A 14,239-nucleotide genomic window follows, 5' to 3' on the forward strand; every position below is an offset into this window, starting at 1 on the left:
ATTTTCACATTTATAATGGATTGTTTCAGAAATTTGCACTTTCTATTGCGCATAATTTTATAAACAAAATATCATTGGGGAAAAAACTGTCTTAACTCCAGTAAAAAAAAGTTTCAAATTGGGTATATTAATTTTAATAAAATTAACCTGTATCTGTGTACAAATTTTATGCATTAATGGTCTTTACACAGCAAGTTCATAATTTCATTTTAAAGAAAATATTTTTAGCGAAACTTGATGCATTTTTACGTTCAAAATATTGATGACTAAATACACAATAAGTTTCAACTCGAAAAAGTCTAACTAAAATTTTAATAACTTCTGAAATTTGTATATCACTCATTATGTATTAATAGACTGAATAAGAGAAAATAGTTTGAAAGAAAAACATTGAACAATGTATTTTTCAAAGTGCCTCCTTTATTACAAAATAATTAGGATGATGATCATTTATTGCTATACACTATCTGATCAAAAGTACCTGGGCACCCGTATTTAAAGTGAAATTGATCACTGGAGGTCATGAGAAGCAGACCTGTCAGTGTAAAAGGAGGTGAGGAGAAGTATTGTGTTGTTAGCTGAGAAGCAATGACAGCAGGACAGGCCAGTCAAGAGAGCTCAGTGACTTCAAACATGGGCTAATTATTGGATATTACCTGAGTAACAAATTTAACAAGAACACTTAAACTTTTCTAAAGCTGCGAAAATTGACTGTTCACGTTATTGTGAAGATAAAGGAACAACCACAGGTAGATTAAGACCAGGCAGACCTTCTGTAAAGGGGGGGGGGGGGGGGTTAAAATATTGTATGACTTTGGTGGAAGGAATCACTCAGGAGTTCCAAAGTGCTACCACCAGTCCAGCACACACTGGATATGTGTAGGGAGTTAAAAAGAATGGGGCACAGTGGTTGAGCAACTTATCGTTGAGGTAAATGCTAAGCGATGCTTCAGGGGGTGTAAAGAATGATGGGCAGTGGATGTCTGAAAAAGAATGCTGTGGAGTAATGAATCGTACTATACCCCATACCAATCCTATGGAAAGGTGCAGGTTTTGTGAATGCCTAGAGAATGTACTCTGCTGTTGGTTTTGCAAATGATGGCCATTAAAAGATGAGGTGGTTGTACAGTGTGAAGGCATTTTGGATGAGTTACAATGTCTATTTTGCTCCATACCTCAGTATCTTAAATTATTATCTACTGTGCTTTTGGCTCAGAAAGAATGGAGTGCTATTCCTCCATACATTGACACCTCACTTTAAAGTATTCTTAGTAAATTTCTAGCCGTCACAAAGGTGGAGGGTTGACACACCCCATAATAATTGTATTAATGTCATCTAATAGGTGTATGGATACTTCCAATAAAACAGTGCATGTTAAACATACAAAACATATTTAATACATTGTACTCAAAAATAACAAAAGAAATGCTTCTATTGATTATAACAAGTGCTTAATGAAATAATTACTTCCATGTGTGTGGCTGTATCACATTGTGTATGTAAAAGTTTTTATTCTGAAATGTAACAAAAGTTTGGGCAACTACATCAGTATGTTTAAAGATATTCATGTGATCATGTAATTGTACAGCATTTGACCACAACAAAGAATTGTCTATAATGATTATATACTCTTGTAACATTTCAGTACTAAGCTGTAATGGTTCTTTTAAGTGGGAATTAGTGGAGTTTAGTGGCAGCAGGAGCAGGACTTCTGGTCAGGTGAATTCAGGGTTATAAATACGAAATCAAATAACGGTAATGCAGGAATAGGTTTAATAATGAATAAGAAAATAGGAATGTGTGCAATCGGCTGTGAACAACATAGTGAATGCTTTATTGTAGCAAAGATAGATACAAAACCCACACCTACAGTCTGTCAGTAAACTGAAGAGCGAGCGAGCGTGTCCCCACTCTGCCAACCCAGCAACGTCACAACGGGCTTCTACAGGCCGTTTCACAACGTTGTGCCGGCTCTGCCGCGGCGCGCGCTTTAAATCTGTGGTGACACTGTGTACAGATACGTCTCTGCTGCGTTTATTTTTAGACAAATGCATTAAGACCATAAAGAATACAAAAAACGATATGTTCTTCCGAAACACAGCATTATAGAGTAAATAATATGAACAGAAGAATGGAAATCAGGATTCTACTACAAACAGAACTGAATGCCTTTTCATGCAAATGTATGTTCCTCCATTGCTATTCGTAATACGAACACCATGTGATGCAATCAATCTGTAGAATTTAAGGCTTGTTCTTACTTTCTGTTTCTACTGAAAGGTAGAAGTTTTCTTTGAAGGACTGTATTGAAACTTAACAATTCTTGCAACACGGAGAGTGTTTAAAAATTAAGCAGAAATTTATAATTTTGTGTGTTGTAGTAGTCAGATTTGCTCTACTTTTTGTCACAGTCTTCGTAAACATGTCTCAAAAGTATGTGTACAATGTTATGCATATTGGGTATTCACTCTGTTGTGAGCTGTCAAAAAGGTTACATGTGTTTTGCTAGCATCAACGATTATTTGTTTTCTATAAAAATAGATGAGAGAACCTGTATTAAATTTTGTTGTAAGAATGGAATAAAGTGTGTGAAATTTTTAGAATTGTTAAATATTGCTTTTGGTAAGCCTGTTATGAAAAACAAAGGGCATACAAGTGGTATAAACATTTCAAAGCAGGTCTTAAAGGGCAGCGGTTTTACAAGTATGGATGAGATTAAAAATGCACAGTTAAAAGACCTGTAAACTATCCCGAAGAAACAGTTCCTAAAGTGTTTCGGGGACTGGGAAATGCACTGGCATAAGTGTATAGTATGTAATGTGGATTATTTTGAAAAGTGTAACATTGCTGTAGATTAACAAATAAAGTTCTTACCAAAAAATAAAAATTAATGTGTAAACGCACCTCGTATGTCAAGCTTTCTGCTTATATGTCCAGAATTGGGTTACGTGTTTCGAAGGAAATTTCAGCAGTGTTTATAATAGCTATTGCGCACATGTTTTAAGCAATATGTCGTAGAATCAGGTGAATAGTGGCAGAGATAGAGATTTAGTGTCCCATAAGCATCAAAGGTTTTACGTGATCTTGAAACTGTCTATAACAATGGGTTTCCTTCCAAAATTATTAGATATCCTTCATGGCGATACCAGTAAACCATGCGGCTTATTTTCACGTTCCTTCATTATGCGTCCTACTGGACGAGGCCGACGTTTTCATAAATTGCAACCATTTGATTGGGATTGGTAATATTAGCCAACAGTTCTTTTTGTGTCGCCTCTTTAACATACACTGTACTATCCTTAGAGACGATCGAAAGCTCGTTGCTCCGCAAATACCTCCTCTTCTTCGTATTCTGCACATTTTCTTGCAATGCTAGATGATTATCCATCACTTCCAGATATCGAAGTATATCAGTAAGTATACAAAGTTAACTGACACTGGCAACTGATACCACGAGCAGAAACGACGTATATCACTGCACTCGGATATACACCGCTGGACAGGTAATGAGCAACAGATTTAGGGTGCCCCTGTAGTCCGGTGGCAGCGTTCTTCCGGGAAAGGCTCCTTCCCCACCAAAAGTGCTGCTTGCTCTTGTGTTTACAGACAGACTATACCACAATAGTAAATTTATATGCCAACTAGCTATGCAGATGAAGAGACTGAAGAAATGTATGATGCGGTAAAAGGAATTACTCAAATAATTAATGGAGAAGAAAATTTAATAGTCAGAGGGAACTGGAATTCAATAGTAGGAAAAGGAAGAGAAGGAAAAGTAGTAGGTGAATATGGACTGGTGATAAGGAATGAAAGAGGAAGCCACTTAGAATTTTGCACAGAGCAGGGTTTAATCATGACTAACACTTGGTTTCACTCGTGAAAGAAAGTTGTGTATGTGGAAGTGACCTGGAGACAGTGGAAAGTTTGACTGATTATATAATGGTAAAACTGAGATTTCAGAATAAAATTTTAAATTGAAAGACATTTCCAGTGGCAAATTTTGATTCTGACCACAAGTTATTAGTTATGAACTCTAGATTAAAAATACAGAAACTGCAAAAAGGGTAGGAAATTAAGGAGATGGGACTTGGATAAGTTGAAAGAACAAGAGTGGAAGACTCTTCAAGAGATTAAGTACGAAGGCAGCATAGGATCTAACAGGTAAAAAGACAAAGCCTAGTGAAATTCTTGGATAACACAGGTGATATTAAATTTGATGAAAGGAGAAAAATAAAAATGTAGTAAATGAAGCAAGTGGAAGGGAATAAAAATGTCAAAAAAATTATATTGACAGGAAGTGGAAAATGGCTAAGCAGGAATGGCTAGAGGACAAATCTAAGGATTTAGAGGGCAGATAAATACTCCAGAATGAAATTCTCGTTTTGCAGTGGAATTTGCGCTGTTATGAAACTTCCTGGCACATTTAAAATTGTGTGCCAGATCAAGACACGAACTAGGATCCTTGCCTTTCACAGGCAAGTGCTCTACCAACTGAGCCACCCAAGCATGTCTCACAACCCAATCCCAAACCTTTAATTCTGCTAGACTTCCCAGAAGCTCTCCTGCAAACTTTAATTAAAACTGTGGGGACAGGTCATGAGTCGTGCTTGGGAAGCTCAGTCGGTAGAGCACTTGCCTGCGGAAGGCAAAGCTCCCGATTTTGAGTCGGTCTGACACACAGTTTTAATCTGCCAGGAAGTTTCAGATTGATACTGCCTACAAGAAAATTAAATAAGCCTTTGGAGAAAAGAGAAGCAGCTATATGGATAGCAAGAGCTCATGTGGAAAATCAGTCATAAGCAAAGAAGGGAAAGCTGAAAAGCAGTGTGTCTACACAATGGATATGAACTTGCAGGCATGTTATAGAAATGGAAGAGGATGTAGATGAAGAGGAGATGGGAGATATGATATTGTGAGAATAATTGGACAGCACACTGAAAGACCTAAGTCGAAACGAGGCCCTGGGAGTAGACAAAATTCTGCCAGACCTACTGATAGCTGTGGGAGAGCTAGCCATGACAAAACATCTTTCATTTGATATGCAATATGTGTGAGACAGGCAAAATACCCTCATATTTCATGAAGAATGTAATAATTCCAATACCAAAGAAAGCAGTTGCCAATAGGTTTGAATATTATTAAACTGTCAGTGTAATAAGTCGTGGTTGCAAAATACTAACACGAATTCCATACAGAATGATGGAAAAAATGATTGGAAGTGGACCTTGGGTAAGATCAGTTTGGATTCCTGTGGAATGTGAGCTCACATGAGGCAGTACTTGATCCTATGACTTAGTGAGCGAAAGGCTATTTACAGTTTGTACAGAGACCAGAGAGCAGTTAATGAGTGGAGGGGTATAAAAGGGAAGAAGTGATAGAGCAGGGAGTGAGACAGGGTTGCGGCCTACCCCTGATGTTATTAAATCTGTACACTGAGTGAGCATTAAAGAAAACAAAAGAAAAATTTGGAGATGGAAATAAAGTTCAGGGAGAAGAACTGAGGTCTGCCAATGACCTTGTAATTCTGTCAGAAAGAGCAAAGGGCTTGGAAGAGCAGCTGAAAAGAATGGACATTGTCTTGAAAGGTGGGTATAAAATGAACATCAACAAAAGCAAAACGAGGATAATGGAATGTAGTCAAATTAAATCAGGTGATGCTGTGGGAATCAGATTATGAAACAAAATGCTAAAAGTAGTAAAAGAGTTTCACTGTTCGGGCAGTAAAATTACTGAGGACCAACGTAGAGAAGATATATAATGCAGACTGACAATAGCAAGAAGTGTTTCTGAAGAATAGAAATTTAATGTTGAGTGTTTGGAAGTATTTTCTGTAAGTATTTGTCTGGAAGTGAAATATAGACGATACAAAGATTAGACAACAAAAGAACAGAAGCCTTCAAATTTTGGTGCTACAGAAGAATACTGGATATTAGATGGGTACTAATGTGGAGGTACTAAATAGAAATGAGGAGGAAAAGAAATTTGTGGCACCACCTGACTAGACGAAGGGTTTGGTTGAGACATCAAAGGATAACCTATTTAGTATTGGAGGGAAGTGTGGGGAGTAAAAATTGTAGAGGGGAGATGAATACAGCAAGCACATTTAGAAGTATGTAAGTTGCAATAGTTATTCGGAGATTAAGAGGCTTGCACAGGAGAGCTGCATCAAACTAGTCTTCGGACAGAAGATCACAACAACAATAATCTTAATGTTCCTCGTAAAGTGTCTATGAGAATGTACAAAAGAAATAGTGTTATTTGCATCAGTAGCAATTATTATTATTATTATTATTATTGTTGTTGTTGTTGTTGTTGTTGTTGTTGTTGTTATAGCCTTTCCTTTCTCAGACGTTATGTCTGGTTAAAAATGGAAAATGACGCGGACCTTGATCAAGCGTGACTTCCTTTTAACTGTACGGTATATGTTATATTGCATTTAGAAACTTTCAGGTAATTGAACATGTATCAATAATTACGGATTTCTGTAGTTGGATATATAAGTTTGGATGTAGCTGTATTGCATTGATGTACTGGTGGATATTGTGTGGTATGACTCCTGTAGTTGATAGTATAATTGGTATAATGTCAACTTTATTCTATGCCACATGTCCTTGACTTCCTCAGCCAGTTGGATGTATTTTTCAATTTTTTCTCCTGTTTTCTTTTGTATATTTGTTGTATTGGGTATGGATATTTCGATTAGTTGTGTTAATTTCTTCTTTTTATTGGTGAGTATGATGTCAGGTTTGTTATGTGTTGTTGTTTTATCTGTTGTAATGGTGTTGTTCCAGCATAATTTGTATTCATCATTCTCCAGTACATTTTGTGGTGCATACTTGTATGTGGGAATGTGTTGTTTTATAAGTTTATGTTGTAAGGCAAGCTGTTGATGTATTATTTTTGCGACATTGTCATGTCTTCTGGGGTATTCTGTATTTGCTAGTATTGTACATCCGCTTGTGATGTGATCTACTGTTTCTATTTGTTGTTTGCAAAGTCTGCGTTTATCTGTTGTGGTATTGGGATCTTTAATAATATGCTTGCTGTAATACTTGGTGTTTATTGTTTGATCCTGTATTGCAATCATGAATCCTTCTGTCTCACTGTATATATTGCCTTTTCTTAGCCATGTGTTGGATGCGTCTTGATCGATGTGTGGCTGTGTTAGATGATACGGGTGCTTGCCATGAAGTGTTTTCTTTTTCCAATTTACTTTCTTCGTATCTGTTGATTTTATGTGATCTAAAGGGTTGTAGAAGTGGTTATGAAATTGCAGTGGTGTAGCCGATGTATTTATATGAGTGATTGCCTTGTGTATTTTGCTTGTTTCTGCTTGTTCTAGAAAGAATTTTCTTAAATTGTCTACCTGTCCATAATGTAGGTTTTTTATGTCGATAAATCCCCTTCCTCCTTCCTTTCTGCTTAATGTGAATCTTTCTGTTGCTGAATGTATGTGATGTATTCTATATTTGTGGCATTGTGATCGTGTAAGTGTATTGAGTGCTTCTAGGTCTGTGTTACTCCATTTCACTACTCCAAATGAGTAGGTCAATATTGGTATGGCATAAGTATTTATAGCTTTTGTCTTGTTTCTTGCTGTCAATTCTGTTTTCAGTATTTTTGTTAGTCTTTGTCTATATTTTTCTTTTAGTTCTTCTTTAATATTTGTATTATCTATTCCTATTTTTTGTCTGTATCCTAGATATTTATAGGCATCCGTTTTTTCCATCGCTTCTATGCAGTCGCTGTGGTTATCCAATATGTAATCTTCTTGTTTAGTGTGTTTTCCCTTGACTATGCTATTTTTCTTACATTTGTCTGTTCCAAAAGCCATACTTATATCATTGCTGAATCCTTCTGTTATCTTTAGTAATTGGTTGAGTTGTTGATTTGTTGCTGCCAGTAGTTTTAGATCATCCATGTATAGCAAATGAGTGATTTTGTGTGGGTATGTTCCAGTAATATTGTATCCATAATTTGTATTATTTAGCATGTTGCATAGTGGGTTCAGAGCAAGGCAGAACCAGAAAGGACTTAATGAGTCTCCTTGGTATATTCCATGCTTAATCTGTATTGGCTGTGATGTGATATTATTTAAATTTGTTTGGATATTAAGTGTGGTTTTCCAATTTTTCATTACTATGTTTAGGAAATGTATCAATTTAGGATCTACTTTGTATATTTCCAATATTTGTAGTAACCGTGAGTGGGGTACACTATCAAAAGCTTTTTGGTAATCAATGTATGCGTAGTGTAGCGACCTTTGTTTAGTTTTAGCTTGATATGTCACCTCTGTATCTATTATCAGTTGCTCTTTACATCCTCGTGCTCCTTTGCAACAGCCTTTTTGTTCTTCATTTATGATTTTGTTCTGTGTTGTATGTGTCATTAATTTCTGTTTAATGACTGAAGTTAATATTTTGTATATTGTTGGTAGGCATGGGGCGATATTTAGCTGGGTTCGCTGTGTCTGCTTGATCTTTAGGTTTCAGATATGTTATTCCGTGTGTAAGTGTATCAGGGAATGTGTATGGGTCTGCAATGTAACTGTTAAATAATTTAGTTAGATGTGAATGTGTTGAGGTGAACTTCTTTTATTATTATTATTATTATTATAATTATAATTATTATTACTGCTTGCAATTTCAAAATGAGATAATGTTTACATGTGAAACAATAGCCAACAGCAATGCTTGTATTAAACACTACTAATTGTAACTATAGTCTTTACACTGGGTAGCCAAATATGTATCACAGAATACTGATCCAGAAGCAGTATTGTATCGTACAATATTTGCTGGGTATTGTACACTTCATAATTGAAATTTAGCCTATCTCTGATGCTTTACAATGTGAAATGGGCAGTTTAGTATTCCTCTCATGCTGTTAATAAAATGCACTTGCATTTTATAGCAGGTTTCAAATTTCATTTAGCAAACGAAATGTTGTTTTAAACTTGCATTGTTTAGTTTATATCATTTACGAAGTCATTCTTCAATTCTGTTCTAGTACACCTTACTTCCAAGTTCTTTTATTTCTCTGGGGTTTGTTTTTATTTTGATGTTGAACTTGACAGGCCTAAATTACATAATGTGTAAGTCTCTAAAAGAATTTAATTTTGTTGTAACAGTGGCTGAATTGAATATTTCAGATATAATTAACTGTTCACAAAAGTGCAGTTCCGAGTTAATGTTCCAAAAAGATGGTTTACCTTTATAATCTGTTTCACCAGATACAGGGCGAGTAAAGAGGAAAGTTTCTTGGTTGCAGGGGTAATAGTATTAGTGATTCTAAATAAAAACCTCATATCCATAAGCCATACTCTGAATTGTTTCCAAGATAAAATACATTAAATGTAAATTATTTATTTTCTGTTGTCAGTGTTTACAGTGTACATTGGTGGTGTAGGACCTCTTCTCTTCTTCTTCTCTCTCTCTCTCTCTCTCTCTCTCTCTCTCTCTCTCTCTCTCTCTCTCTCTCGTGTGTGTGTGTGTGTGTGTGTGTGTGTGTGTGTGTGTGTGTGTGTGTGTGTGTGGGGGGGGGGGGGGGGGGGGTGATGTAGGAAATTTAATGTAGTTAATTTTGTGCTGCAACAATTTTTCACTAGAGGCTGCAGAAAGGGAAAAAGTGTACAAAAGTGAGGTGTTCTATCTCGGAAACCATTCGGAATAGGGCGTATATCCATATGAAGCTTTTTGTTTAGACTCATTATCACCCTCAAAGCATGTAACTTTCCTCCAGGCTCATCGTGTACAATTTATGAGATCTTGAAGAATATGTTTGGTTTATGAAATATCAATCCATTTAAGTTAATGTGATGGTTTCATGTTTTTGCCAAACCAAGAATCAACCTTTGATTTTTGTTTGATGTCTAGCCTTACTGCTGGTCACTTACAGTTAGTATATGATGCATCTATAATACTGTGCTCTCCTAGTTAATTCTAAGAAACACTGTTTTCTCAGTAAGGGCATTGCAAAAAAAGCTAAGAGGTTTTGTGATTGTGACTTAATTGAAATGGTGATGTCGTGGAGCATCACCAACAGGAATGATAGATAAACCAAGTTTTCTAATTAAATGTAATGTGCAATAAAAAAGTTTACAAATAGTGGTTTGCTTATGCTAAGTTTATTTCCTGAACATTTCAGCTTTGTCTGGAGAGCTGGTTATGTTAAGAGCTAAGCTTTCTTCAACCCATTAACATTAATTTTTTCAAATTATGCTCCAAAAATATTCTTTAATTATTGAATGACATTACATACAAATGTATAGAGATAGCTTTTAAAGCTCAAAACAATGAACTACAAATTTTTGCATATTGGCTTTAATAAAATCCCTAGTATATTTGTGCGTATCGCTTGGTCTAAAATATCCTGAAACTTGAAGTCATCTTTTAGTTTCTGTGCAGCTATGAAATCTGACCACGTATTTCACAATGGCTTCTTGTGAACATAAATCTTAGAGCAGCTGCCTGGAGCACAGTGGATGTTTTTATCTCGTACCAATAGCGAGCACTTGTCACACAATTGATCAACTGTTGTCACTTCATCATTAGTGAAGTAAAATCACATTCTTCTTCACTTTGAGTTGCTAATTTCAGTGTCAAACTCAGGATCACCACAGACAGCCTTGTCCATAAGGATAAACAACAAACAAGAAAGAAGCTGAAGATGTGTGTGTTGTTTTCAAGTATCCAAAGTTGCCCACAGTAAAGACGGTATCTAATGGCAACCACATCAACCAAAACAAAACAGCCAGGCTGCAAATGCAGGACCGAAAGCTCTCCACAGGCTGAACACTTACTTATTCCTCCCGAGACAGATATAAGCAAGGTTTTGTTTTTCCGAAGGTGTATTCTTAAGTTGCCAGAGTATTTTCGGGATTTTAAGTTTCTGTCAGAATATAAAATAGTAGATAACTCGGGGTTTAAAGGGGTTAATATAGATTGACGACATTCATTCCACTCTCTTGATCTCAGTACTTCTACTTCTCTAATTGTTGTTGGACTCAAATGTGAATGTTCAATTTTCTTTATCTGCTCACTGTTTGATGTGACAAGCCCAACATTGAAGTTCTAGCTAAGCAATTGCAGATTAAAGTACCAAAAATTTTAACTTGAAACTGACAATACTGTGCTAACTTTGCACCAAATAGTAATAAATATACTAAATATAATGTGCCATGCAATAATTTGTATTAATCTAACATCAATTGATTATAATTGTAGGAGGGTGGAAAGCTAAGTCAAGGAGAACACTTAATGCCCTGCCCTCGATGCTCGTTGCCATCTCACATAAGTAGCTCTGAGGGGTATGGACGCTGCTCAAGGCCTGGCTGCTTGTTTGAATTCTGCATACACTGTCACTCTGCTCCTCATATGGGTAAACCTTGTAGAGCAGTATTGCCAGTGTTGCAAAGCCACTGCAGAAGAATGAGAAACGGTATTGGTAGTGCCGCCAGTCGCAGGAATCTGCGGAAGCTGTTACTTTGAGCGTAAGTATGGAACTTGTAGAGAATTAGAATGTTACTTGTGGTCTTACTATAGTGATTTCAGACAGTTAAAAATGTTGTTTTGAGTTGGTCTTTGTGACATTTAAATTCACCATGCCCAGTTATGTTTAAGGAGGCTGTAGAAACTGTAATGTATCCAAATCTGTAGACACATTTTCTTCTGATGATGAATTTGGATTCCTAAAAGAAACAGTTGTGGAGAGCAAAATGTAAGGTAATAGGCTTGTCAGGGTTATTCAGTGCCCAGTCTCTTCTCATTAATAGTTAAGTTTTGATGTACATCACGTCGTACATGTTATTTTATATATGTTTGGTAAACATTCATACGGTCTCACTTACATTAAATAGTCCTTAGTTACTAATCCTGTGAGTAATTACTTAGTGATAGGATTACAGCCCTCACTTTTAACCACTGGAACAAAATGTTTTGACACACTTTATCTCTCTAATAAGTGCTGCTTCCCCTTGTGGAAGTAAGTCACCAATTTTTATTTGTGCTTCCTATTGATGGAAGATCAGGATCTGAAAGGGCTTTGAAAAGTAAAATCTTCTGGATTAGGCTACCCTGGAAGTTTGCTGCTGCTGCTGCTGCTGCTGCTACTACTACTACTACTACTACTACTTAAATTGAGTGTGTTTGGAGGGGGGGGGGGGCTGAAAGCAGTAAATGGGTTGTTATCCTTCTAGTCAAAGACACTAAGCGGAGTAATTTTATGCTGATCACACTCCAACATGGAAAAAGTGGCAATACATTATGAAGTACAAAGTAGTTTATTTTAACAGAGTTTACTGTGACACCATTTTTCGTATGTTTAAATGAAACTATCAAGCAGACTTTACAATGAAAATGATATTGCAGTTTTGACATAATTTTATATTGATCTTAGAGGCCTGGATACTGTTCATACTAGCTTAAATTTTGGAAAGGTGATTGTTTTTATGTGCGTATTTGCAGTTTAGTTTTGCTTGAAAATGAACAATATTCAAAACTGCACTTGCAATATATAAACAATGTTGACAGTTACAAGTGATAATTGCCATGTTTAATGACTTCTAATTTTCATTGTATATTAAAAGCTTGCAATTCATTTTTCTAATACTTTCAGTGGATGTTTTAATCAGCATCATTTTTCATTGAAAAAATGTATCTGTTCTTGAAGGCATTTCTTGTTTGTTTCAGAGGGCTTCAAATACCTCAATTGTCTGTGATAAATGAACATTTAGTAACTGCGGAATGTAACTGCAATCTGGAATATCTTAAGTTTTTAACAGGAACGTTACAGTAAGACATAAGGTTTATTGTACTATAAATTTTATCCAGATACTTCTTCCTACTCTCTCTCTCTTCTGTGCTATTGCTTGTATGTATTTTATGTTCTTCAGTAGCATCTGACTGTCTTGGAAAAACAATCTTGCATCACCTGTAATTTTCCTTATAGTGCTATCTCAATATGTACATATTTTTCAACATTTAGTTACTATTAAGATTAAACTAACTTTTAGTGCCAGAAATTGTTTTGTAACTATTGGAGATTGTAATAAATTAGTAGAATTATTCCTTTTAAGCATAACTCTGACTAGAATGTTGTCTAGTGAACCATTTCTGAAATAATAATGTACACCTGTTCATACAGTCTCATGTTAGTACAAATTTTTAATTTGTTTTGTGCTTCAGTTCTTGCCATTTGGCTTAAATTCAGCAGTGATTTTTTACCATTGCAGTTTTATTTAATATAGTCCCTTGTTTGTGCCTCCTGCGGAGGAATTTTAAATGAGGTATGAAAATTTTATGGCACAGTTTTTATGTGGGAGGATGGACTTTGTTTTCAACATCAAAATAGCTTAGCTTCTATATGTACTATGTATCACTTATGCTGAAAATGAAGTATTATTGTACAAAAAATGTAAAGTTCCTTTAAAGTGAATTTTTTTTCATTGGGATATACTTCCACAACATTTTGGCTTACAAATGATCATTAGAAATTTTCAGTGTTGCTTTGGACTGTCTAAATTACAAGAACTTCTAATTATGCATTAGTAAATTTCCTTAATAGTACAAACTACTGGAAAAAATCCATCCAAGATTGTAATCTGCAGTGATACTTATGGAGTACTTCCTTTTTCCATATTTAAGTTATTCAGTGAACCATATATGATCTCACATTCAATGTCAGTGCCTAATCTTTCATTTTGAATTTTTTTATCTATTTTATTAATATTTGCTAAGAAGTATTATTTTTTTAGTGTGCAAATGTGTTGACCACACCACACTGCTTAAGAAATCTGAACATTTGATGGTTAAAAATGTTCATTGTTATAATGGAAAAATGGTATTCAGAATTGCAAGTGTCGTGACTGTTAAAATTTGCTCAACTATAATGTACCTGATGTAACTTTGTTGCTGTTGCACAATTCCACATTGTAAAATAGCATTTATGTTTTTAAGTAAACAAATAAAATTATGTATGAATTACTTGATTGTCTGTATTAATAAATATTTCACTGGATGAACATTGTTCACTTTCTTGTAGTCTTTCTTTAGAGCTTGAGCACGCTGAACCAATTGGACCACATCTTTCTACTGTCAAACTGATAGTGCATTAGAATACAAAAATTTTGCCTTAAGATGCTACTCTTAATTACTGTTTTTTCTGAACATAATAAGCTTGTGCAAATACACTTTTTTCACTGCCATGAGTTGCTGATGCTGCTCCTTGCTCACTATTAGC

The 14,239-nt window shown here is 35.4% G+C and overlaps 1 protein-coding gene across 2 annotated transcripts in view; it reads left to right on the forward strand.

Moving 5' to 3' along the window:
• The window catches only part of LOC126458380 (uncharacterized), a 71,345-nt gene extending 57,429 nt beyond the window's left edge, over positions 1-13,916 (forward strand). For both annotated transcript variants that reach the window (XM_050095362.1, XM_050095372.1), the window contains exons 4-5: positions 11,227-11,492; positions 12,691-13,916. In XM_050095362.1, the coding sequence (XP_049951319.1) occupies positions 11,227-11,490 (264 nt within the window). In that variant the 3' untranslated portion in view covers positions 11,491-11,492; positions 12,691-13,916. The remainder of the gene's footprint in view (positions 1-11,226; positions 11,493-12,690) is intronic.
• Positions 13,917-14,239: the final 323 nt, after the last annotated feature.

The sequence above is a fragment of the Schistocerca serialis genome, chromosome 1 (genome assembly GCF_023864345.2).
Source record: "Schistocerca serialis cubense isolate TAMUIC-IGC-003099 chromosome 1, iqSchSeri2.2, whole genome shotgun sequence".
NCBI classification, from domain to species: domain Eukaryota; kingdom Metazoa; phylum Arthropoda; class Insecta; order Orthoptera; family Acrididae; genus Schistocerca; species Schistocerca serialis.